The sequence below is a fragment of the Cataglyphis hispanica genome, chromosome 9, assembly GCF_021464435.1.
Source record: "Cataglyphis hispanica isolate Lineage 1 chromosome 9, ULB_Chis1_1.0, whole genome shotgun sequence".
Taxonomy (NCBI): domain Eukaryota; kingdom Metazoa; phylum Arthropoda; class Insecta; order Hymenoptera; family Formicidae; genus Cataglyphis; species Cataglyphis hispanica.
Genome location: NC_065962.1, coordinates 6,820,267 through 6,845,788, shown reverse-complemented (window position 1 = coordinate 6,845,788; position 25,522 = coordinate 6,820,267). Strand labels below are relative to the sequence as shown.

The 25,522-nt window shown below is 32.4% G+C and overlaps 4 protein-coding genes and 1 long non-coding RNA gene across 9 annotated transcripts; 2 read left to right on the top strand and 3 right to left on the bottom strand.

Moving 5' to 3' along the window:
* The first annotated feature begins 12,279 nt into the window (after positions 1 to 12,279).
* LOC126852011 (zinc metalloproteinase nas-15-like) lies at positions 12,280 to 14,413 on the top strand. The gene is made up of 5 exons (XM_050596460.1): positions 12,280 to 12,903; positions 13,070 to 13,249; positions 13,489 to 13,791; positions 14,033 to 14,166; positions 14,238 to 14,413. Exons 1-5 carry the CDS (start codon positions 12,750 to 12,752, stop codon positions 14,385 to 14,387), a joined length of 921 nt encoding a protein of 306 aa, XP_050452417.1. The 5' UTR covers positions 12,280 to 12,749; the 3' UTR covers positions 14,388 to 14,413.
* A 112-nt stretch (positions 14,414 to 14,525) lies between these two features.
* On the bottom strand, positions 14,526 to 18,634 carry LOC126851961 (serine/threonine-protein kinase fused). 5 transcript variants are annotated; one of them, XM_050596355.1, is made up of 10 exons: positions 18,619 to 18,634; positions 17,517 to 17,651; positions 17,322 to 17,435; positions 17,108 to 17,253; positions 16,857 to 17,036; positions 16,636 to 16,780; positions 16,373 to 16,566; positions 15,084 to 16,273; positions 14,810 to 14,994; positions 14,526 to 14,742 (listed from the first exon to the last, which is right to left on the bottom strand). In XM_050596355.1, the coding sequence occupies exons 2-10, from the start codon at positions 17,649 to 17,651 to the stop codon at positions 14,674 to 14,676; spliced, it is 2,358 nt and encodes a 785-aa protein (XP_050452312.1). In that variant the 5' UTR covers positions 18,619 to 18,634; the 3' UTR covers positions 14,526 to 14,673. The 5 variants fall into 5 exon arrangements, 4 of the variants coding, with proteins under 4 accessions (XP_050452312.1, XP_050452311.1, XP_050452310.1 ...); XM_050596354.1 differs by lacking the exon at positions 18,619 to 18,634 and adding an exon at positions 17,958 to 18,054 and having other exon boundaries at positions 17,517 to 17,656; XM_050596353.1 differs by lacking the exon at positions 18,619 to 18,634 and having other exon boundaries at positions 14,527 to 14,742; positions 17,517 to 18,066.
* An 805-nt stretch (positions 18,635 to 19,439) lies between these two features.
* Positions 19,440 to 21,984, top strand: LOC126852062 (zinc metalloproteinase nas-14-like). The gene is given in 6 exon segments (XM_050596543.1): positions 19,440 to 20,442; positions 20,571 to 20,723; positions 20,899 to 21,135; positions 21,138 to 21,215; positions 21,289 to 21,425; positions 21,579 to 21,984. Coding segments are annotated over 6 exon segments (1,251 nt in total). The 5' UTR covers positions 19,440 to 20,195; the 3' UTR covers positions 21,978 to 21,984.
* On the bottom strand, positions 20,528 to 20,970 carry LOC126852075 (uncharacterized). Its single transcript, XR_007687777.1, has 2 exons — positions 20,824 to 20,970; positions 20,528 to 20,750 (listed from the first exon to the last, which is right to left on the bottom strand). It is a non-coding gene; the product is annotated as an uncharacterized LOC126852075 (long non-coding RNA).
* Positions 21,985 to 22,075: 91 nt separating the features above from the next.
* Positions 22,076 to 24,228, bottom strand: LOC126852002 (U11/U12 small nuclear ribonucleoprotein 48 kDa protein-like). Its single transcript, XM_050596441.1, has 5 exons — positions 23,913 to 24,228; positions 23,676 to 23,844; positions 23,517 to 23,579; positions 23,036 to 23,180; positions 22,076 to 22,834 (listed from the first exon to the last, which is right to left on the bottom strand). Exons 1-5 carry the CDS (start codon positions 24,045 to 24,047, stop codon positions 22,207 to 22,209), a joined length of 1,140 nt encoding a protein of 379 aa, XP_050452398.1. The 5' UTR covers positions 24,048 to 24,228; the 3' UTR covers positions 22,076 to 22,206.
* Positions 24,229 to 25,522: the final 1,294 nt, after the last annotated feature.

Here is a 25,522-nt window from a genome sequence, read left to right as displayed (position 1 = left end):
TAAATTCTCTACCGTATTGAGATATATATTCTGCCTTGTTATATATATCGTATATATAGCGTCTACTATATTAAGATGCAAGATGATAGATTTTTATTCGCTGGCAATTATCTAAAATTAATCTAATTGAAAGCTTATAAAAAGCCAATTGACTTTAATAACTGTACGGTTCTTGTTATTACAATAGATCGCGACGAAACGACGCCGATCGCAGAAAGAAACGCTTGTCCTCCTGCTCGCGCGGAGAGAAAAAAATGGATCGTACTCTCGATCGGTTTCTCCGAGTGGTTCGGCCAGTGCCGTAGCAAGTGACATCCGCGATGCCGCGAGAGCGGAGTTCGTTGCCCCATGAGAGAAGACAGGCACCGGCCTCGTCGCGCGTTTCTGGGTTTACTGTTTCTGCCCGCTCGCGGAGTGCCAGCATCGCATCTCGCCTATATGCGTTTCGTAAGCTGCACGCGAGGATCCGTCTCTGGTACCATATCGTATCACGAAAGCACGAAACCTCGTATGCGGTGCGACGCATACATGCACGCATACATGAGCGCGGAGAGAAAACCGGTAAAAATTAGTTTCGGCGAGACGGTCTGACAAGGGGTTACAAAACACCTGTTGGATAATTGATTGAAGGTAAAAATAAAAAAAGAGTATCATATGTTTAAGTAAGCTATTTTTGTGCCGCGAGCACTGAATTAGCACCGAGAGTATTCAGGATTTATATTAATTTGCACACACAAGGCGCGTTGATGAAAATTATATTTATTTATTTTCATATATTAAATATTTATGAAATTATTATTTTTTTTTTTTTTTCAAATTTTGATGGTTGTGGTAACATAAATATTAAGTTAAATATTAATAAATGTTAGTAATCACGAAACATATATTACACGTGTATAAGGAAACAAAAAAGAAAAAGATAAACTTGTAAATTTATTATATTTTAAGCAGAACTAAACCCCTATAGAAAACATCTGCGAGACCAACAATGGAATATATATTGTTAGCTTTTCTAGCGGCTATTTTGCACATTATTCGCGCTTGGTTAGTACGCAAAACGCGTACTAACTATGGTATAAATAGTGTCACGCGTGAAGCCGATTGCACCTGTGACGAGTCAATATGTCGCGGACTGAAAATGCGTGTCGCTATACGCATATATGTGTGTGCAAAATGAGCTGCAATATGCGACGTCGTAAGTAAGATCGCAAACAAGAGTTGTTCGCGTGATAAAGCGCTTAAAAGAAATGGGTAAAAAAAAAAACGTGCGTTACACGCACAAATACGCGGCGGTGCCAATGATCGCGTTCGCAGCTAATGATCAAGACGGATTGCCGGCGAGTCGTAAAAACGCGACCACGAGTGCCCGCACGAGTGTACGCGTACAGTTTTCTTGCGATAAAATAAATGGAAACAGTCGAGTTTTTCCACGCCAACGTCTTCCCTCGAGGCCGGCGCGAACAATTTCGTTTCATCTGTCATTAAAGGGACGATATTATAATTACGACATTACAGATTCAGACTGTAGACCGCATTATAAGTTCCGTCGCCGTGAGAACTAAAATGAGCCTGCGACTCGACGTCGTAATTACGGTAATGTATAATTAAAGTTTAACGAGGCGGTTTGAAGCGAGTTTTAAGCCACGACGTATATACGAGATTGACGAGGCTGTGACTCACTCTTTATCAACGTCTTTGCAGCACGATTGAGGGCGAGATTGAGAAGCGGTGTTATTATTTAATCGGAATACCAGGAAATTGCGTAAGGTCCTGGAACTTTGCCCCGAAAATATCTAGCAATATTCAATTATATTAAACTATAATTGTACATTATTATTTTATTACACGCACTGTAAATTAAATAAATTATTTTTGTTATTATTACTAATTTAACAAATTAATAAATCAATTAGTAATTTAAATATAAAATTAGCAATATAAATATATTTGTTAAATTAGTAATATTTAACAAATTAATTTATCAATTACTTAAATTTCTTTATTAAAGATAAATAAAATAATGCCGATAATTTTCATAAATTAGTTCATTATAAATTTTTTTCAATATAAATTTTCAATATCTTTTCAAGTAACACGAAGAAAAAAAAATGTAATATCAAAAGATCTTAAAGGCTCCTATATCTTGCCAATTACAATGCCTTTTGTAATCGTGATTCCGATATATTTCACAAAGATCTATGAGAGAGACTAGATTAAATCAATCGGTCTCGAATCTCGGAACCATCGATTACAGCGGAGCCTATATACAAAAGCAAAGACATGCCACGACTGATTTAACGTTATACGAAGAGATCACGGAAGAAGGTGCAGTGCGTAGGGTTAGGGTTTTTCGCTTTACGAAAGAAGAGAAGCCGCCGAGCTCCCTTTTCCTTCGCGGCCGATTGTCATCTCCTTTTTCTTCTTCTACGTGTGACCGTTTTATTTTAACCGGTTGATTTTTTAGAGAGAGAGACAGCAGACCAGGGCCTACCACACCAAACCAGCGATTTGTCCGTTTTACTACTCAAGGGGATCTTAATCTACGAATCTTAGCTCCGGGGCGTACTCGTTATTGCGCTTACGCTCTCTCATCTCACGATCGAGAGAGTCGGTCGAGTAGAGAGACGCGATCGGTCGATGTACGTATGTACGTACGACCGCGTTTGTACCCCACATGGTTTGGAACACACGGCAGGTCGGTCGACGACCTGGCCCCGCGGTACGCAAAGCAGCGCGGCGGAATTATAAAATTGTGTTACGACACCCAAAATGCACGATCTCTCGCTCGGCCTCTGTCGTCGTGACACCATGTGATTTCAAGCAATCAAAGTGACTGTAACCGTACTTATACGCACCCCGTTTGCATGTTAGGGCTGTCAAAGTCTCGCTTATTTTGATTTTTCAAAACTTTTGACAATTTATTGAAAATTTCAATTCTTAGAATTCTAGTTTTGTTTTGTGTCATTTTATCTCTCCTCGTTAAACGTGTAAGAATTTAATTGTATTGATTAATTTAATATTAATATAAATTTACAATCTGCAAGAAAGATCGAACTTATCTATTTACAGATATTTGCACAGCTTGCAAAAATCAAAAACAAACTTTAAAAAAAAATTAAAAACATTAAAAACATTTAAAAAATAGATATAAAAAGCATTTTAGTGATACAATTATATCGAATTTAATCATTCAAATCATATTGATTTACAAGAGATAAAATCGTTTGCAAAAAAATGTAATTCACAATTAATATATTAAAAAACATGTAAAATGATCATGAAATGTATTGTATAAAAAAATGCAATTCAATAATTTCAGAAATATTTTTACACCATGCACTGCGAATGCTGACGACGAAAAAAAAGTCTCTCCATTGTGGCATCTGGAATCTTGAATCTCGAATCTCGAATCGAGAGGTGCGTGAAATCGACCATGAAATAATATCGGATCATTGAAAGCAGCAATGCTAAAAATTGCAAAATGTGGACACAACTTTTAGCAGAAAAAGTAAATGACGAAATTCGAAATAATGATAAGAAAAAAAAAAAAAAATAATTTGTATAATCAGAATGTATAAAAAAAAAAATGAAAGTTTAATTTACATTTGATGTACGAGTTGCATAAATATTTTTAAAAACATGTTTTTATAAATTTATATAATAATATTACATGTATACTGTATTGTTTTTATTTTATTATTGCTTATTGCAAATAAATCCTGATATTAATTTGAAATTTGAAATGTAAATTCTATATAATCAATATTTGCGCACGATAATTCAGTTTAGCATACGAAAATATCTAGAAGATAGGGATTTGCACGACTTTATAAAATCATGATTCGGATCTCACAATCAGTAGAAAGGATGAGCGAGACGTTTGGCCGATTGCTCCGGGTCATCAGGGGTCGACGTACTCGAAAGTCGAAGCTTTCCCGGCTCATCGGCATGCGGGTCTCGCGATATTGTCTATTAACGAAATTTCTAATGCGAATTTATGATAATGAACGACCGGTCAAGAGATTATCCATTGCCCCGTGGCCTTTCGATCTATCGCAGGGCAGAGGTTCTCAATTTCTAAAATAATTTTCGGCTGCAATTTCATATTTCTTTCTCTATGTCTCCGCAAAATTTATATACATTCATATCGATATTATTAAATAAAAAATAGTACGTGGCAATAAATCGAAAATATAATATTGGATATAATATTATTTGTCAATTAGAAACATTTTTGGACTTGCCCAAATGTCTTTTCAATATTTTTTAATATTTCTTGTATATCTAGGATGTATAATATATTTTCGTATTCGTTGAAGACAAACGTTCAAAAAAAGATATACAATTTTTTTCTCAATTTGTCCTTAATAAATTTTTTAAGCTTCTAGCATCTTACTCTAATTGATGTTTTTGAGAAAAATGCGGAATTTATACAATGATATGAGATTCTCCTCCGATATAATACCGTTAGTGAATGATCCTATCACAGAAATGTAAAAAAAAAAAATTTTTTTTTTTTAATACGACACTGAGAGATCAGCTTTACAGTTACTAAAAGAGAAAAGATTTCTTTTTCTCCCAAAATTTTTTCCCATCATATCAAGCGTTTGCAAAGTGCGTCTCAAACAACCGGGTTTAGAGAAAAAAATCGCGCCGAAAATAATGCCATCGGAAGTTATAAGATCGCCCTTAGAGAAGATTCTTCTTATGATTTTCTCTTATGAGTTGACAGAGAACTTGTCAACGAAGCTTATAATGATGATTTCTAGCTTTCTAATTAACGTATTATTAACTATTTGGAATTTATAATCGTATCTTAATATATACTTATTTTTTTTTAATAATTAATACCGATTATAACATACGAATTAATTTTTAGCTTGGTATTAGTTAATTAAATTAATTTATTATTCTCTAGTTTAATAATATATTAGACATCATTTCTAAAATGAATAACAAAATGAATTCAACCGTACATAAATAATTCGTTAAAGTTTTACTGTCAAATACATTTCGCAATTTTTTTTACAGATCTTTATGTTTTTATCTGAAATCTTGAAAGTTTCAATGTATAAAAATTCTCTAATTTTGTGTATTCTTTTATGTCAAATGAGACATGTGTGTCATTTAGTGAGCCAACATTTTTCCGGGTTTATTAAATGTTAAACTCTCTGACATGGAGTATCGAGCGATACTCATCAGAATTAACCGATCACACTCAAAGTTTGCCGCGGGCGAGGCCGTTTCGCGTCTCGCAAAAAGAAGAAATCCGCAGAAAGAAATCGTCTCGCTGGAGGACTGACGCGACACGACGGGACGAGTCGAGGAACTTGGCAGTCGTGAAGGATGGGCAGCTTGTGTCGTTGGAGGTGTCGCGGAAGGTGGTGGCCGCCGAAGGTGGCGGTTTGATAAACAGCGGGAAGGGGGGAGGAATGCGGGGCAGAACGGAGGACACTTTCACTCTCACAGGTGTATGACCGACTGGAGAACGCGAAGCTCGCTGCTCGAAACGAGCGAGCGAGAGAGAGAACAAAGTGGTAAAAGAGGGTAAAAGAGGTGGATAAAAGAGAGAGAGAGAGAGAGAGAGAGAGAGGAGGAAGAGAAAAGAGAAAGATAGGACCAGAGGGAAAAGGACCAGAAAGATGGAGAGAAAAAGAGTGAAGAGCAAAGGGGGAAGGGAAGAAGGAAGGCTGAATGCAATGATCTCGGACTCCCCGTTCCACCAAGTGGAGGGCCTCACGCGGCCCGCTAGATAACGGCCCATCGGTCACGTGCTCGCACGTACTAACGTTCACCTCCTTCATCGTGATAATATGCGATATCTCGTATCTAAACGTTGAACCGCCCCCTTGTTGCGTGTCGATTAAGCGTTTCTAATTAAAAATCTAATAAATAAAATGCAGTTTCCGGTAAAAAACATCCTAGTGTGATAAAACTGTATTAAAAGATAATATCTTTGTTATATACGCAAAAATCATATCTACTTTAATCAAAGTTTTATTTATTAAATTTTATACTTCAATTGTTAGCAAAAAAAAAAAAAAAATTATAGCATAAATTTAATATTGACATGTGATCTAATTAAGACAGACTGATCATGATAGATTGATTTCTCTCGAATAATCGTCTCTTATCTCATTCATTTCACCCTTTTTGGCGTGTTTTATTATTTTCAAGAAAGGAGACATAAAACATCTGTATTTATATATTTTAATTAAGACTAAATATGAGATATAAATATAGATGAGTAAAATATTTATGATAAAATCGATTTATATGAATCAATTCTATTCGATTTGCTTCGCATTCTTTTACGATAGCGAAGTAGGTAAAAAAAACAATGGATACAGTGGTCCATCGCGATAGCGGATATGATCGCATTAAAAGCCGCGGGCACCATTGGCGACGATGAGAGGAGGGATAGAAAGAACTCTGCAGGGGGGCAAGAGAAAAAAAAAAGAGAGAAAGAGAAAGAGGGAGGCAAAGAGTGAACGAGGGCGAAACGGAGAGAGAAAGAGAGAGAGAAAAGGATGGTGATGAGGGTCGATGAACCGAGGACGTCCGCGTTGTTCGCCGAGTTTACTCACTACCAAAATATATTGTTGGTCCCGATGGTCCGGAGTGGTCCCAGTGGGTCAGTGGTTCACGGGGGACCGAGCCTGCCCAGAGAGAGAGAGAGAGAGAGAGAGAGAGAGAGAGAGAGAGAGAGAGATACGCGGTGCGGAAACATCCTTTACGATTTCGGCTTTCATCGGCGACTGCGATCTCCGAGAATATCGGTGCACGAGACAGTGCCACTTGCCAACATCGGCAACAATGACAGAAAACGCAAAATTAGACGCTGGCATCATTCGCATTCGCAAAACACCGTGAAAGTAAACGGACAAATTATTAATTATCGGCAGATATCAGAATTCATCGCAGTCAGATTAATAAATAATTGATAAATATAATAGCATATGCTGTTAGACAATCTCTAATGGTTATTAGAGACATGAAGTATTAAATGATACAAATATATATATATATATTGATACTAACTTATAATAATTCAATTTTTGCGAAAATCAATTATATGTATTTCTTGTTACGAGAAAATCATATATAAAAATTATCCTAATATATTTTACAATTTTATTATATTTTTTATTCTTTTTATTTCATTAACAAAAAATAAAAAATACTTCTATCAATTAAATTCTTAATGTACATTTTAATTGTTTTAAAAATTTAATCTAGAGTTTGGCTGTTTCTTTGAGAGCAAAATTAAATCCATTTGGATCTTATTCTTCTCATTTTGTTTTATCTTTCCAAAAAAAGAAAAAAAAAACTCGACTTGCCTGAGTCTGGAGGGCTTCAATTCTGCAAATTAGCTTCGCACAAATAGCTTTTGGTAGAAGCGTGTCGAGTATGTCGTCAAGGCGCGAGTGATCGACAAGGCACCTCATTCAGAGCCGTCGGTCGATTTTATTTGGCGATCAGGCCCGAAGGGAAGAAAGGAAATCGCGTTGCAGAAATGACGCGAGGCTCGTAAAGCAGGATAAAGAGGTTAACTGTTGTGTCGCTAAAAATATCTCCATCCCGCCTTCGCATCTCGTCTTCCGTCCGCTGCATATATCAGATCCATTTCTCTCGTATTCAACAACTCTGCAAGCCCGCAAGACCCTGGATTTAATAGTGCTAGAGAACAGAGATGATTAGAGTAACTGTAGAAGATATTGCTCTTGTGTATTATTATAGGGTTTATACTAAGCAGTTAGATTTTTTTCTGCATCCTAATAAAAATTATAATTTTTTATTAACAAAATATAAAATATAAAAATGTTAATACAAAAATAAAAGTCAATATAAAACTATATTTTTCTATTGATAAATTATATGTCTATTTATACTTTCTCAAATTTTTATTTGTAATTTCATTAATAATAAATAAAATAGAAAACAAATTCCTCCGTTTTCCAGATAAAATGCATTTTATTAACCATATATGCCGTCAACGTTACTTTTTTCCGTTCTATTTCTTATTTATGACACTTAAAGTATTTTTTAAACCCGCTTGAAAAAGTCGTTTTTATATTTCTGGCAAAGACGAAACGTATATTTATGTGGTAAAACCGGCATAATTTGAGCAGGTCGAGACTTTCGCAAAAAGGAAAAGAAAAGAAAAAAGGAACTAAATGAATGTTGTGCAAGTGAAACTTTACGGGGAGACTTCCCCTTGATGAAGACCGGTTACGTACATGATACTGAGCGATTTCAATGAGTGACAACACTGTGCAGAAAAAGGCAAATATGGTCTTCAAAATATTATCACGAAATAACCCGCACATTTGGCTTTATTGCGCAATATTAATGATTACGATCTTCTATCTCGCGAAAGATATATTTGTAATGCTGTAAAATATATCGCATAATAGCCCTATATATTATAAAAATTTTCATTCTTTTTTGTAAAGCGACAAGTCTGCTCTAACACGTAACCTTTCGTAGATTAATATTTTTTGATTGAAACTTGTTTGTATCTATCTACTTATAATTTAACAACTAATATAAAAAAATAGTTCAATATAAATATTATTGTATATGTAATCGTTACATACATATAATACTTATTATATTATTAATTACATTAATACAGAAATGTATAAAATATATGTTAATTTAATATTAGTTTTTGAATGCTAATAAAATTAGTATTATTCTAAAAATACAAGATCCGCTTCAATTTTTTGTATAAGCAACCGGCGTCGATCTTGAAGCTCCGCGTGCTCCGAAAATTTGACAGCATTATATCGTCTCATTTCCCCAGAAACTATGTTTCGTATCGTATTTGCATTTCAAATATTAGAAACAGCGGGGTAAAAGCACTGCTGTAAGTGCTCCCACGACGGGAAAGAGATCGCGGTTCATTGACCCACGTGGCTACACGTGGAGTAGCATGTGCATTCGCAAAAGACTTCGCGCTAGAAGAACGATCGTTAGCGACTATCGCCTCGACTCTATTCGCGCGCCGGGAGCAAGGAACTGCTAATGCGGCAATCGTTAGAAATCTCTCACGTTTCTTGCGCCATGGCCGGTATTCGCCTGGCCTAATCGCTCGTTAGACAAGTCACGTGTCACAGCACCACGCTGAATTCGCGCCCTGCACACAATGACTTCGACGAATCGACCGTGAGTCCAATAAGACGATGATGACGTTCCTCTCGAGGCGATACGTTCGTTTGCACTTGCGCGAATGTCTCGATCTTTGCTCTTTTGGCTTTCGTAGAATTATGTTCCTTCGCTCGACTTCGCATTCTACAGAGAACAAATTGCTCCATAATACTGATGCAGTTGTGATAAAATTCTCAATCTTTCATATAATTAACAAATTAGTATATATTTATAAACAGAAACTATAGACGTGATTTATTAATATATTTAGACGTTAAAATCTAAAACACGTAAGACGAGTTTCTTCTTCCAATGAGAATTTTTAATGAGAAAAAAAACACGATGAGAAAACGAGATTTGAATATCTTTCTTTTTATCTTTGATTGAATGACAAGGTGGCAGTATTTTTTAGTAGAGTCCAGTTTTTAGTAGAGCTCAGTTTTCAGTAGAGTCCTAATTCTAACGGAGTTTATTAATTGGCAAAGTTGACTATATTGTATACGAATATTATTATATAATCATGTACATGTAATTGTGTGTTCTTACGTTCACAGACATCTCATGACACGCGATTCTCTTTGTTTCATATTTTTGCAAGTATCTTGCAATTGAATTACATGCAATCATCGAAAGGAAATAAAATACTTTTCTTAAATATTATAGAGCAATTTAATTTCTGAGTGCAGACGCGTCACATATTATTAATTTACACACACAGTAAATTAATATTTGTCATCCTCAATAGTAAGACAAAATAGAAAGTATAATGTAGAAGATGATAAATAGATCTGTATAAAATTAAAAAAAAAAAAATTTATAAGAATCATCTGTATTTTAACAACCGTTAAGCCATCGATCGGCCACTGTCGATAAATTTTATCACCATCAAGAATTAATGACTCATCAAAGATTGTAATCTGGTTTTTGTGGAAGATATCTCGCAAAAAAATGTCTTATTAAAATAAGTTTAGAAAAAGAAGAAGAAAAAAAAGAAGAAAAAAGAGAGAGGAGAGAGAGAGAGAGAAAATGAGCGAGATAAAAGCACGGGCAAGCATCCGACAGAATCGCGACGAGATGATACAATTTGTGAAAAGAAGTAGAAAAGAAAACGAGAAGAAAAGCCATAAACCATCGTTAGACACTCATAAAACGCGAGAGTTCCCCGTAACGAACGTGTAAGAATCATTCTTGTTCGCTTGCGGTTCCAAGAAGTCCGGTTAGAATTTAGGCTACGAGGAGCTCCTACCCGAATCTGGAACGCCTCGGTCGTTGGCCTTGCCTTCGATTCCCTGCCTTCGAGATTTTCGGGCGCGACTCTGTCGTATACCGGCGTCGTTGTACATCCATATGTTAAAAAACGGAGCTTTTATCTAACAAACGTCTAGACCGGTTCGAGCCGAACGTGTCGACGGTCGCGAATCGCGCGACGTCGCTCACAATTTGGTCTCAAACCCGTAGAACGCACGGAAAGGAAAAGATGAGATCTAAACGGCGTCCACTTAAGAGATCGAGTAGGAAATTTTAATTATTTCGATAATTTCAAGTACTTAGCGATATTGGTCTCATTTTCATTTCCTTACTATATATAATAAAATAGATAAGATAAATAAAATCGTCATAACGTGACAAATCCGCCAATGTGCGTACAGATTATATTAAATAATAATAGGATGATAAAAAATTTTTAAGTGGCAAAATAAGAAATAAAAAATATAGCGTATATATATATATATATATATATATATATATATATATATATATGATAAAATACCTCCATTTTTACTTTTGTATCCAACGGATCTCCGTCTGTCACTCTGGATCTTATTTATCTAATTTGAAGATTATATTCAATATTTTTAAGAAATAAATATTAAATAGACGTTTTTAAATTAAATGTATGATAATACTACAATTATTACAAAAATTATTCAATTTAAAAATGTATTGATAAGAAAAATTGATATGTCGATCCTTTACACGTCAAATAATTTTTCAGATTAGAACTAGCTATTGATTTGCACCAAAATTATTTATAAAAAAATTTATTTATCTCTAGATTGTTTTAAAAATTTAATTTTTTATAATCATCTAATTAATAGCTGTATCTTATTTTCAATTTTTCCTTCACATTATACCATTTTAATTTTTGTTATTCAAATTTGCGATAAAATGATTATTAAAATGCATATATCGCGATCGTTATTGACACTGTTTGTGCATCGCGTATTTGATGCGGCGAGCGAAGTCGCCACCGTTAATTTCGCGCGATTATAATTGCACGCCTTTTTTTCTCGCCTCGTATATGCCCGGGACCCGACGTGAAGACGGAGGCTGAGGACGAACCTCGGACGGCGGCGGAGACGGAGGGGAGGTCCGGAGGGAAAGGCACGAAACGCACGATTCGAAGATAATAAACCGATGTACTGAATTACGCGGCCGGCTACCGAATCATTTTGACCCACATCCATGGATCGTCGTCGCCTCGGGGCGACGGGATGCCGGAGATCCGATCAGGCGCCTTCTTCTTGGCGCTCCTTCATCGAATCTACCGTGTTGCTCATTTTCAGAACAGCGATAAATAATACGCTGTGAGAGATGAAAAAAAGGAGCCGTGCCATATTTTTTGTGTAACTGCTCGGCAGGAAATTTTATGATAAATGTGTGATAAAAAAGCAAAGGTTTTACATGTAAAAGATATGCGAAACGCAACTGAAATGTCAAAAATATCTTTTATTCTTTGTTTGAATCTGTATTGTACTTTCAAATTTCTTAATATGTTTGAAATCTTTTACGATAAATTAGAAAATTTAATTATATGTCTAAAGAAGAGATTTAACTATCAAAAATTATAAAAGATAATAGTAAATTTTTAAATAAATTTATAGAATATATTGTATTTTGTATACTTTCCAGTGCAATTTTTTATATTGCAAATAAATTTTAATTTAAGATATTTTTATTTGTAATCAAAATATATTTAATTAAAAAAAATTCGCAGTTAAGAAACTACCTCTACAAAAGAAGAAATATTTTACATTTTATCATATACCCTGAGATAAAAGCGCAAAACTTAATTTGTATTTATTTCGTGTAACTTCCTTTATGTAAATGTATCGTCTTTATATACATCACAATAACATGCGGCGATAATTCTACTCTAACTTGTCACCGGAACCTATTTTCTCAGTGCTATTAGGTCGCAACGGAAAGATAAGCCGCGATTTATATTCAGGCTGTGTCCGCGATTATAATTTTCGACCTAAATAGTTTTCAAAATGAGAGAATATAAATGAAACATAGCGATGATAATTGATATTATTAATTAACTCCCGAAGGCAACATTAATTTAGTGCAAAGCAAATTGTATTAAAGATCGATGAAAGCTATCACATTTCAGAGAATACTTAGTAAACATTCTTTATTTCGCACAAATCCACGAGATAAAAACTATATATTTGCATATCTACTATCTAAGAAGTTCTGCTAGTGAATGTATATTCTACAGTAGGATAAGGGATATATATATATAAGGAAAGGAATAATACCTTGTAGTGTTAGACTTATCTGGTGCGCTCATTCAGGACGAAGGTACAATAATGATCCTAATGCGAATAATTTTATCGTTCATAGCGATTGGTATCGGTTCAGGATTGCCAGCTAAGAGTCATCGTGGAACCCATGGTCGTCCTGTACCGCCTGAGCCGCGATTCGATGGAGTTTTCAACAATGACTATAATCATGAAAAAATTGGTAATTAAATTTCTAATTTCACGATAAATTTATAAATATAAAATTTAAAATAAAAATAAATTTATATATATATATATATATATATATATATATATATATATAGCGGTTGTAATTGTTGAACAGTGCTTATAAAAATTTTTTTATATACTCATCTTTTTTCGCATAGCAAATGGCATAAAGTCTTGGAGTCCGGATGATCCACAAAATGTTTGGGAACTGAGTGGTTTACACGAGGGTGATATAATGATTCATCCAGATAGTCCATCGTGGAAAAATGGCCTCTTAGATGCTACAGCGCGATGGCCCGGCGGTATTGTGCCTTTCTTTATACAGGAAGATGATTTTGGTAATTTTGTATATTTTTTTACATAATTATAATAATAAATAGAACAATATATTAAGTATTTTTACTAAATTACAGATATGCTATAGTCATTATGTTTTGATTTCGCTGAGATTCGCTTAAGCTCAGATTGAAGTCAAGCGTTGTCAAAATCAATCATAGCAATGATTCATATTATATTAATTATATACATATATGTATTTGAAAATTCAATTTTATATATAAGATTCATAAACTCATAGATCGAGATCAAATCGAACTAATCAAAGGAGCTATGCAGGAGTATCATGAGAGAACCTGTTTGCGTTTTCGTCCTTACAAGGATACTGACGAGAATTATGTGACGATACAAGCGAAAAAGTCGGGATGCTGGTCCCTGGTAGGTCGTCACGGTCATGGACAGGTGTTGAATCTACAAAATCCGGGATGCGTTCATCACGGTGTTGTTGTGCACGAGCTCATGCATGCCTTAGGCTTTTACCATCAGCAGAGCGCCGCGGACCGAGACGAATGGGTCGCCATACATTGGGAGAACATCAAATTGGGTATTTACCAATAATTTCATTTTTAATGTATCTTATCTTCTGTACACTTATTTTTCTCTGTAATAATCTTTCACAGCTTTCACACACTTAGCCTTTTAAAGACTAAGATTTTTTAATGCATAATATGCTATTTATTCAGTTATTCATATATCAAAATCAAAATAATATTATATTCCATAATATTCTTAAGGTGGAAAGTCTCGCGTAATACCATGAGCCAAATTTTAATAAATTCTTGCAGGTAAAGAGCATAATTTCAATAAATATGACAATCGTACTGTCACTGATTATGGCATAAGTTATGATTACAAGAGTGTCATGCACTATAGTTCCCATGCATTCTCCAAAAATGGAGAACCTACTATTACGCCCAAGGTAACTGTGTGGCACATTTGCTATATTTCTATTGATTTTGGTTTGCTATCAATATTTATGCCATTTCGCAGAAAAAAAAGGTAAAACTTGGTCAGCGAGATGGACTCAGTGAAAAGGATGTTGCCAAGGTACAAGCAATGTATAAGGAACAATGTGGCGATCGCAAACCAGAAGAAAATGATTCTTCTGAAGAGATTCTTACAGAGTGGATATTTGATTAAATTCATATGTTTCAAAAATCAAATTCTCTAGAATATATAATATTAAAATATCGATAAAAAGCAAATTATGCAAGTAGATTTCCGCACTTTTAAGTTACAACATATATTTATCATGTAGTGGATTTATGAAAAAATATCACAAATATATTTTATTTCTGTAGTATAAAACTACAAATCTGTCTATAAATAAAATACATATTTTATCTTGAATTATAAGGCTTATATATCGCGGACAATAATGTTAAATGATCCTTAAAAACGATCTTTCTATTTGATTGCAAGGCATTTAATTGGCAGGATTCTTTTGATTATAATATGTTAGTTGTTTCAATTCATTTACTGCATCCTCTGCAGCCTAGAATAATATTTGTTATATAAAATTCAAATTAATAAAGAATATACTGCATTAGTAATTTACTTACATTTCGTACTTGTTCATCCTCATCCTCGGTTAAACTTTCAACGAGATTTCTTAAGGATCTATCCCAGACTTGTTGTAATGCTCGACAGCAAAATCTACCCAACAATCTGATCATAGTACATGTTCTCGCTCGTAAAACAGCTTGTCGATGATTGAGAAGTTTGTTGAGCTGCTCTACCAAAACTCCTTCATTAAAAATACAACTTAATATATATATATATATATGTTATAAAATTATAATATATTATAGAAAAAATAATCTACAATTGGCTCACCAGAAGGTTTTGTACGTAGTACAACTTGTTCCACAAGCTCAGCATTTTCAGGTTGAGAACGTAGAACATTATTTAAAATCGCAACGAGATCTGCAACAACTCTTGCCTTCCTTTTTTCCAAAGCTAGCAATTGCTGTAAAAGTGACATTCCATTCACAATGTAAATAGCATCGCAAAACTGCATGAGAAATTGATCTTCGATGTAAACCAATCTACAAAGAACGAGCATCGCACATTCAAGAGCTTCAAGCTCATCCGCGGATAAAGAAGACGCCGATCTCGTTCCCGCGTTGGCTAAATCTGCTGTGTTTGATTCGCTGTCGGAACGTTCTGACATTAACAGCTTTATAGCATAAACGAGATTCGGTACCACTCTTACATCTAAATAAACTCGTTCAATCTTCTTCAAATTTTCCTTGCTGATTGATACGGTAAATGGCAGAGATAATAAACAAGCTACATATTCGACGACTCGACAACCGGCTGCCGGATTTCTCAAAGGGGAAACAAACACCGAAACGCAATTTTGTTGCAACAACGAATCAATTTCGCCCTCCATAACTTCTTCCATCGATCTTTGTAAAAATGCAACCCACTCTTCGTTTTCGATAGGTCTCTCTATTGCCCTCAACTCCCAATCTGGCAATCTTGTATGCTTTTCAGTAAATTTTCTCTCACCAAATTCCTGTTCATAATCAATGCTCAAGCAGCTCTGTTTGCAATCGCCGTCACCATTTACAATTTGTTTCACATGTGAAGATATTTCGATTTGTTGTCCTACACAAAGTCCATCACCTTGGGCATTAGTATGATGGATTTCTCTATTCAACTGTTGTATCGAATGGTTGTCATCTGTTTGCGTTTGAACAGGTTTTGAGTGATCCTCTAGTATTGGGAAATTATGATGTACATTTGTACTGTGTGGACAATCACTTTGACATATAGCGTGATCTGCAGCTAATAGGTCGCTTCTCAGAGATGCCCTAAGACTAAGATTTCCTAAGAGTACATCAATGCTAGCACTGGAGTCAGTGCCACTTGGTTCGCTACGACGTAATGCTTGACAGTGAGTTATCCCATGCTGACAGTAAGTAAAAGGATAACCTGGTTGTGAGAAACATGTTCGTTGATGATGTTCGTGATGTTTTCTTTCTTGCTCTTGCATTTTTTGAATTGCTTTCTCAACAACTCTAAAAGTGTGATTAAATAAAAAAAATATATATATATATATATATGTACTTACTATGTACATAATTCCTTTCAAACATCAAAAATTAATAATACAATACTTAGACTGATTTGCAGAACGCATTGCCAGATTATGCAATTGTTGCTGCTTTGCTATCGTTTGACTTGCAGACAATGGAGTTGTGAATGGAGTAGGTGCAGTGCCACTTACTATTATAATTCGATCTTTGACAAATGGATGTTCGAGAAGAGCAGGCCAAGTTAATCGCTGAGAAGGATCTTTTTGAAGTAAACCCTAAAATTAAAATTACGATAAGTTACATTATATATTAATATATACATCACCTAATATAAAAATCCTTACTTGTAAAAAACTTTTGCAATTTAGAGAAATAAAATCTGGCCACTTTATTGCTTCAAACCTGATCAGTTTAACTAAGTGCAGTATTGAATTGGTTTGAAAAGGAGGAGAACCCACAACCAATTCATAAACTATACAGCCTAGAGACCTAGAAATTATACAATGCATTTATTATATAATTAAAATATAAATAAATTGTATTCAATAGTTGTGTATATTTTTACCATAAATCAGCATTGTGATCATAGGGACATTCCTCTATAAGTTCTGGTGCCATATATAAAGGTGTCCCTTTGATAGAAGTAAGTACATGTGTACCAGTACTCATGCTACGAGCAAATCCAAAATCACATAGCTTAGCTACACCATTTGCCTCTAATAGAACATTTTGAGGCTTCAGATCTCTAATAATATTAACATAATATGTTATATCATTCAATATATTATATGCCATTTTTGTCTACAAGATACAAACCTATGCATCACACGATTTGAATGCAGATAATAAAGAGCAGATACCAAGTCACACGCTATTACTTGTGTCCTTTCCTCAGATAATCTGCCTTCCTTATCCAATATGTCATAGAGTTCCTTATCTGCATATTCTGTTACAACCACGATCTAGATCAGACATTCCACAAAATATCTAGAAATGTTTTATTTATAAGCTTAATTCCGATCTGACATACCTCATTCTCTGTTTCAAACGAGTCTATCATTTGCACTATATTTGGATGATGCAAATGACGTTGAATCTCACACTCTTGACGTAAACTCTTAAGTTCTTTAAATGATCTACCACACTGTGGAGTAAATATACTGGTATATTACTCATGAAACAAGTTATTTATATCTCTCTTGATTCATATATACAAGTGACATACCTTTCTTATCATTTTGAAAGCTACGATTTCGCCATCTGAACGCTTTTTAGCTTTATACACCTGTCCAAAAGATCCCTCTCCAATGTGCTTTAAAATCTCGTATTTTTTCATTTTGAAACTTTCATATTTCTTCATCTTGACTTTTAAATCAAACATAAAAAAATTCGCTCTTTGTATTAGCAAAATATGTATACGCATGTGACAAAATAAAAACCGCTCGACACGTTAAAATGTATTAAATATAGATAATTAAATGTGAAAGCATCAACTATAGATTAAATGTAGTAATTAATTTTCCATAATTTGGAGAATTTCAAATTTGAGAAAGTTTTTACAGCATCGAATGATAACTTTTTTTTTTGAGAAGTGCTTTTAATTTAAAAAAAAAGGTTATTCAACACACACATATATATATATATTTAGTTTTTTTATTTTCGATACTTGTTCATATTAATTTTCACGTTTTTATAAACAATCCTATTGTTTTAATTCCTTCTCTCTGAATAGCAAGCTTGAAAACAAAGCTTATATTGTTATGATTACGACTAACGCTCATTTAATACAGTTGGGGCAGAAAGAAATAGTAAGCCAAATCAGGTATGGTTGGTAACCGAAGAAATCTCTGATGATAACAGAGAAAAGATAATTACGCGGGAAAGAAAAAATATCTTATAGCGCGTATATATGTATATATATATATATATATATATATATATATATATATATATATATATATATATTCATTACACGTGGCATGCAAAATGCTTGAAAGATCGTATTAAAGTCTACTTTGATTGATACAATAAAAGCATGACAAATATATTAAAAGAACTGCATTATTTTTGTTTATACAGTGTATTTTTAATATTTGTATCGTCGCCTATCTATATATATATATTACGTATCATCTTGTTTTTATTAGAGACTGCATTTCTTTTTATACATTATAAAACTACATAAAAATGTCAAAGTCAGCTGGCAAGAATTTCATACTACATATATATATATAGGTGCATGAAAACTATTATAAACATAAAATATCTGAATAATAATAAATTATAAATTAAATATAATAAATTATATATAGGAATTAACTCTTTACCTTCTACAGTTGGAGATAAGCTAAAATAAATGGGAAAAATTAATAATTACATTGTTAATAATATCATGTGCATATTATTATTTATATAAATATGATTTTAATAATAAATTTTCCTTTTTTTTCTTAGTTTAGATCTCGCTTCATTTATAATTAAAATTTAATAAAAATACACTTTTTAAAAAGAGATAAGATTGTAAAATTCTACATATATAAAAAACACATAAATTTTGAAAATGTTTTAAGAATATATATCACAAAGAAAAAAGATATAGTGATGTTATCAATATATATTATGTATCTACAAAATGTGTATTATATAATCCACAATACATTTAATATAAGTATAAAATTATGGCATACATATCTCACATGCTGTCTGAGATTGAACACATATAGTAGTATTATAAAATCTGTAATTGATTTGTGTCAGAAGAATAATTCCTTCGATAAGACATTTGCTTTTGCATAATAATTTTTATCACTGTAACAAATATTAATTATACGGCATATTAAAGTGAAGAATAAAAAATAAAATTATATGATATAAAATAACGCTTTTGTTATGAGCAATGTATTATAAAACTTTTCCGTACAATTAAAACACGTTTGTTTGTAAAAAAATAAAATTGTTATAATAAAAACATTACACAATTAATAATTTTTAAATAATTAATAAAAATCTAAGATATACAGAAAATATTACTTATTTTTCTAAGATTTGAAAAATTACACAGGCCAACAAAAAAAAAATTTTATCAATTCTAATCACAGTAGATATTTCTTACAGATTTTTAGGCACAAAAAACAATGCCACTGTTCAAATTGCTCCATCACGTTTTGAAGTTATTTTGAATTTTAAGATGAGGTCAGCAATTTTTCATTTTAAAATTCAAAATACCTTTAAAATCTGATGCTATTTAAACAGCAGCATTGTTTTTTGTGCAAATTTTTCTCTCTCACAAGATCAAATATTCTTAATAAGAGTAAACTGTGACAGTATATTTGAGTAGATTCACATTACAATCGTCTATACATTAAATACATGTTTTACTTACAAACATAACATGATGGCATATTGATAATAGAAACTGAATCAAATCTGTTGAAGGTAGATTTTGCTTGATTTCGTCTAAATTACGTTAAATTATTGTAGATCTGCTCGATTCCTATCGACTTGCTGTCATATTTTGTTGATAAATTTTGTTATATATTGCTGTCAGTTTTTTCTGCCGATATTATTATATATAACAAATCATTTTACATATAGCTTTTCTATCTTTAAAATTTGCAGCTATTTTAAAAAATATTTTTTTGACGGACTTTGTTGTATATGGATTATTTTTGAATATAATTCCGAGACAATTAAAAAATTGCTGCAATAAAAATTATAATAGCAATATAAAAATTAATTGATTTGAAAGTTTAAGTTTTTATTGGCAATTATTGTGACTTTATTAATCATTTCTTAACAATGGTTCAATTAAATTTGAATATTATTATTGAGGCTTACGGGTGAAAAAAATTTTTAATACACTTTGATTGCAGCGTTATTCTAATTGATGAGATATGCCTGATCAATGATAATTTCATTTGTAAAACGCACTAGCAATCTCAAACGTCAGTCTATGTTTGTAATTCGTCCGAAAAAGATGCAGAAAACTCGATTCCTGTGGGGCTCGTCTTCTTTGACATTGATAGTTTTATTAGGAAACTGGCTTGCCACCGATGTTAACGTACATATGATGCAGTTTTCCAATTCTTGGAAAAAACCATCGCCAAAACTGACAAGGAAAATTGCTTCCGAAAATGTCATCAGTTATAGACGTAAGAAGTCCATTCATTAATTTTATATCTAGCTTTCTATCTTATAATGTAGAAGCGCGTCTTTAAAAAAATATGACGAAAACAGTCTAAAAACATCATACTTTTTAATGATAACATTTTACACACAGTTGATACATGGTCTCAATACGATAATCCCGAAGAAGGTGAACAACGAGAAGGAGATATACATAAATTGTCGCAATCGAGAAAAGCTGTTACGAAGGATAAAACTTTATTATGGCCCAACGGTGTCATCAATTACTACGTTCATTCCTCCATTGGTGAAACATTTCTTTGACAATTTTAAACTGTGTAGAAATAATAATGATATACATAATAGTTATATATATATATATATGATAAAATTTTTTTTTTACGTACGTTTCAACTCAAGATAAAGTAATAAACATGCTGAAAAACTATCTCTAAACATGAGATTTATATTATCTGTTTCAGTCAACGAACCGATGAAATTCGCTATGTTGGAGAGTGCATTGCACATTATAATGTCGAAGGCTTGTATTAAATTCATACGCATTCAACATAAAGAACTTCCGGCGAACAATTGGATCAACATTACAGGTCATCTGCAGGGTTGTTTCTCCGACTTAGGACGTAATGCGTATGGACCTACAACTTTGAATTTAGACGTGAACACATGCTTCCGCACAATTGGACATCCGATACACGAGATGCTTTAGGTTTATATCACGAACACATGAGACCAGATCGCGACGAATACATTACTATAATATGGGGAAATATAAAAAAGGGTAATCAATAGTGACTCCTTCTCCTAACACGCTAAAGTTGAATTGAAAGTAAAAGTAACAAATCTGTTTCCAGGAAATGCATTTAATTTTTATAGCCTGAATAAAAATATTATAACCGATTATGGATTACCGTACGATTACGATAGCATAATGCACTATTCGATGACTGCATTCTCTATAAATAAAGCGGTTCTAACAATAATACCTATGGTAATTATGCAACACATTCTCATAAACAACCCGAAAATATTTTAAAGATAAAATTATATTAATATTTATATATAATTTGTTGCATCAAGTAATATGCTATTATTGATTCAAGATTTTGATTAAATTAACAATATAAAACTTTATTTTTTATAGGCTTCTACTGTGGAAATTGGCCAAAGAGATCACATGTCGTATTATGATATACAGAAATTGTTAATTACTTACAATTGCAATTCCACCAATACTAAAAATTGGGACAATAAAAAGAAAATTTCTGGTCGTCGAATATTGCGACAACATAATAAACCTATATCTAAAATAGAAGTGAAATCAAAATCAGCACACAAATCAGCAGGAATGTTTACCGTACATAATATGAAATTAGATCAATTAGAAGAAAATAAGTATGCTAAATCAAAGAGATCAATAGATAAAAATGATCAAAAAACTTTTCCTAGATCTGTAAAACTTTCTCAGCTCGATAATTATCCTATACCTTTGAATCCAATCTATCTATATACAGATTTTCATTTATATTTTCATAAGAAATAAAAAATATTTAATGAAATAAATTAAACAAAATTTTTAAATGCGATTATAATTAAAAAATATATTTAAGCGACAATAATGGAGAATGACATTTCATCAAGTAAATTTTATAAATTTTAATATTCATACTAAATTTAACTTTCAATAATATTATAGATTTACTCACATACACGGGACTTTTTAAATAAATACTATTGTTATCTGTTCACTCTTAAAATTGACTTATTAATTATCAATAGTCTTTATTTTTCTTTTTTCGTTTATGATCATTATGTTTCGAATGTCTTTCTGATGATTTGTCACGATCTTGAGATTTATGTTTTTTTTCGTGACGTCTATCTTTATGTCTATCTCTACTACGATGTTTATTTTTCTTATTTGATTTTCGATCTCTCGAATGGGATGATTTCTTGTGTTCAGTATGTCTATGTTTTCTATATGTTTCATCTGAGTATTTTTCTTGCCTGTCTCGGTCTCTTGATCGATGATAATTCTTTTCTTCCAAATCTCTTTTTAGATCATCTCTTTTGCTATAGTGACCGTTTCTTTCTCTAGAATGTAAATGATCATAATTTCGTGAAGAAGTATGAAATACTTTAGATGAACGTTCTGTTCTGTCTTGCATCGTTTCGTAATTTAAATCGTCGAGTTCACTAGTCTGAACATGATCTGAATTATTTTGCCCCAACATATAATCAATATATATTTCCATTTGTTGATTAATTAATTCTCTGAGTATCTCGACATAAGATTTTTTATTTGTATGAACACCTTTATGTTTTGCTCTACGTCTTTTCAAATTACGTTCTTGAACCAATAACTCCAAAAAAGATAATTTTTTATCTTCTTTCTCTTGTTTTCTGAAAATAAATTATTATTTGATATATATATATATATATATATATATATATATATATATATATATATATAAACCAATATTTAATAATTATAATATTTAATTTAATTATATTATATTATATTTAATAATATTTAATATTTATAATAAACCAATATTTATAATTTATATATATAAATTATAAATATTGATTTATTAAACTTACAAATTTCCAATATTTGCAATGTCCTGTCCAATGTCTGGTTTTGCAGTATTAGAGATGACATAATCATATAGTGCTTTTCTCTCATCACTGGTAAAATCTGTGAGAAGCCTATCAGATGTACGTGGTATTAACCGCTCACCTATACCTATTATCAATTGTCAAGAATTCATATTTTTCGAAATTATAACAATAAAATAAAATATTTAAGTTAAAACAAGCTGTTTTCTTGCAATTTTAAAATAATAGCTGCAATTCTTATCAAACATATTACTAAATAGAAAAATGACACAAATATCTTAAATTACAAGTATTACAATATATCCACTTTAATTACTTTTATATGACTAAATATTGAGTAAAGGATATGTAAAAGGATATATTGATTCCACACCAAGTATAACACTCATAAATTGCTGTAAAGAATTCCATTGTCATTTAAAATTTAAAAATAAAAATGCATGTTTTCTATGTTTTTACTAACCAGTTTGCATTGCTGGATTTTGCTCTTTAGCCTTCTTTAGAATTTCATTTTGCAATCTTTCATCTACAAGAAACATGTTATGATGTAACATAAAATATTATTTCTAAATTTAGCATTCATTCATTAGAATAAATCATTTAATCTGTGAAATTTGTTTACCAAATTTTATATTGAATAGTGAATCTGTTGGCAGGGTTGGCTCTGATAATGGAATATCTAATTTTCCATAACCTTCAGTTTTCCATTGACAAGAAATAAGATGATCATTGAGAGACCCTTCAGTTAATTGATGTGATGGATCATATGGACATGTAAAATATTCTTTGTCCTACATAAACGTCACAATTAAGTCATAGTGATGATGTCTGTATACGATAATAATTCAATTATATTTACAATATTTGCCATTGTATTCTCCATTGTCCAGCCTAAGGTTTCAACAATATTAGTGATTTCTTTGTTAACTGCATCAGTGAAATTCTTTAGCTCCTCTAATTGTTGTTTACGAGAATCACTTATATTTTTCGACATATTAATCTTGATTTTGATCGACTATTTCCCACAGTAATTTAAATTAATGTCAAGTAATGTAAATTCTCTCATCGAATACGATGTATTTGTTGATTTATATTAAATTTCGATTAGACCTGGATGCCAAATTATAGTCAGAAATGGTTAAAATAAATAGATTATGTTAGGTTATATCAGAAAGTGCAGAAGCGCCAACTGGATTTATTTTAGAGCCGGCGGAACTACACACTGGCCAATTTGCTTTTCGGTGCCATGGCCGATAAAATGGCCGATTGGTGCGTGTCCGTGCTAAATCCATAATTGTGAATCAAAATTGCAATAAAACATTATGGAATTATTAATGTTATTAATGTTTTATTAACTGCGTGTGATGTTTTGTTATTCTAATATATATTACAGATAATGATAATAAATTATTTTTGAAATATTTTAATATATATATGCCCATGTAAAAAAAAAATAAATTTTCTTAAGTTAATTTTCTTAATTTTTCCTAATTTTTAAATATAATGTATAAAAGATATTTACAATAAACTGCTTTCACTTCTTTTTTATTTTTAACAAAATTATTAAGTATTTAAAACAATTGTCAATTAAATATTACGTTTTTAATTTATTATATATATTATATATTTTATATACATCTAGATGTGCGAGTACGTTTTCAATTTTGTGTAAGAAAACATGCAGGAAAAAAAACATGGTCATAGTGACATGCATACATTATAAAGAGAAATTGTAATATATATAGATTCTACATAACATTCAATTAATATAATATTTGAAATATTATACATACATATATACATACAGTTATGTAACCGCTAGGGAGTTATGTCGCGCAGTCATGCGAAATTAGCCGCGGTCACGTGACTGAATTTCGAACCGAACCATTACTTGAAGCCGTGCGTTGCCGATGTGCAGTCGAATCGCGATCGCTCTGTCTTTTCGCGTCTTTCTAATTTGTTCCGGACGAATTTCGTATCCGGATGAACGTCGAGGATGTCGATTTTAGTGACAGGTAATCATTTCAATATTAATCGGCTTGTGCGATCTCGCGATTAACCGCAATTAATCGCGTATCTCAGTATGCGTGATCGATGTATTCCACGCTCCGTCCAAGCAAGGCACGGAGCGTGGAATACATACGATTTCTAATATGCAGATATTTCGCGAGTCAGTTACGTCAGTCCGATGAGTCGTGTCGTTATGCATTCGGATTATCGAGAAGCATCGAAGAGCATCGAGAGATTTTATTGCCGCGGCAAATATCATTGATATAAGCGATCGCGCTACGATATTTGCGCGCCAAAATTTGGCGCGCACGCGCGTCCGCCATGATGACGCGTCATCTCGAATTTTTGCGCAGATCGCGCGCGATAAGTGTCGGGAGTGCCGAGTGAATCTACGGTCAATAATAAAAAGTAATTGAATAATTTAAATTATTGGTATTATCTATTGATCGCGTCGAATTG

Bases quoted from the DNA above. Each gene is read 5' to 3' on its own strand.
- LOC126852011 (XM_050596460.1), top strand. From the start codon at position 12,750: ATGATCCTAATGCGAATAATTTTATCGTTCATAGCGATTGGTATCGGT. The intron at 12,904-13,069 runs GTAATTAAATTT...TTTTTCGCATAG, and splicing joins CTATAATCATGAAAAAATTG to CAAATGGCATAAAGTCTTGG. The intron at 13,792-14,032 runs GTATTTACCAAT...AAATTCTTGCAG, and splicing joins TTGGGAGAACATCAAATTGG to GTAAAGAGCATAATTTCAAT.
- LOC126851961 (XM_050596353.1), bottom strand. From the start codon at position 17,714: ATGCGTATACATATTTTGCTAATACAAAGAGCGAATTTTTTTATGTTT. The intron at 16,781-16,856 runs GTAAAAATATAC...TATAATTTCTAG, and splicing joins GATCACAATGCTGATTTATG to GTCTCTAGGCTGTATAGTTT. The intron at 16,274-16,372 runs GTATTGTATTAT...TCACACTTTTAG, and splicing joins CGTTCTGCAAATCAGTCTAA to AGTTGTTGAGAAAGCAATTC.
- LOC126852002 (XM_050596441.1), bottom strand. From the start codon at position 24,047: ATGTCGAAAAATATAAGTGATTCTCGTAAACAACAATTAGAGGAGCTA. The intron at 23,845-23,912 runs GTAAATATAATT...ACGTTTATGTAG, and splicing joins AGAATACAATGGCAAATATT to GACAAAGAATATTTTACATG. The intron at 22,835-23,035 runs GTAAGTTTAATA...ATTTATTTTCAG, and splicing joins ATTGCAAATATTGGAAATTT to AAAACAAGAGAAAGAAGATA.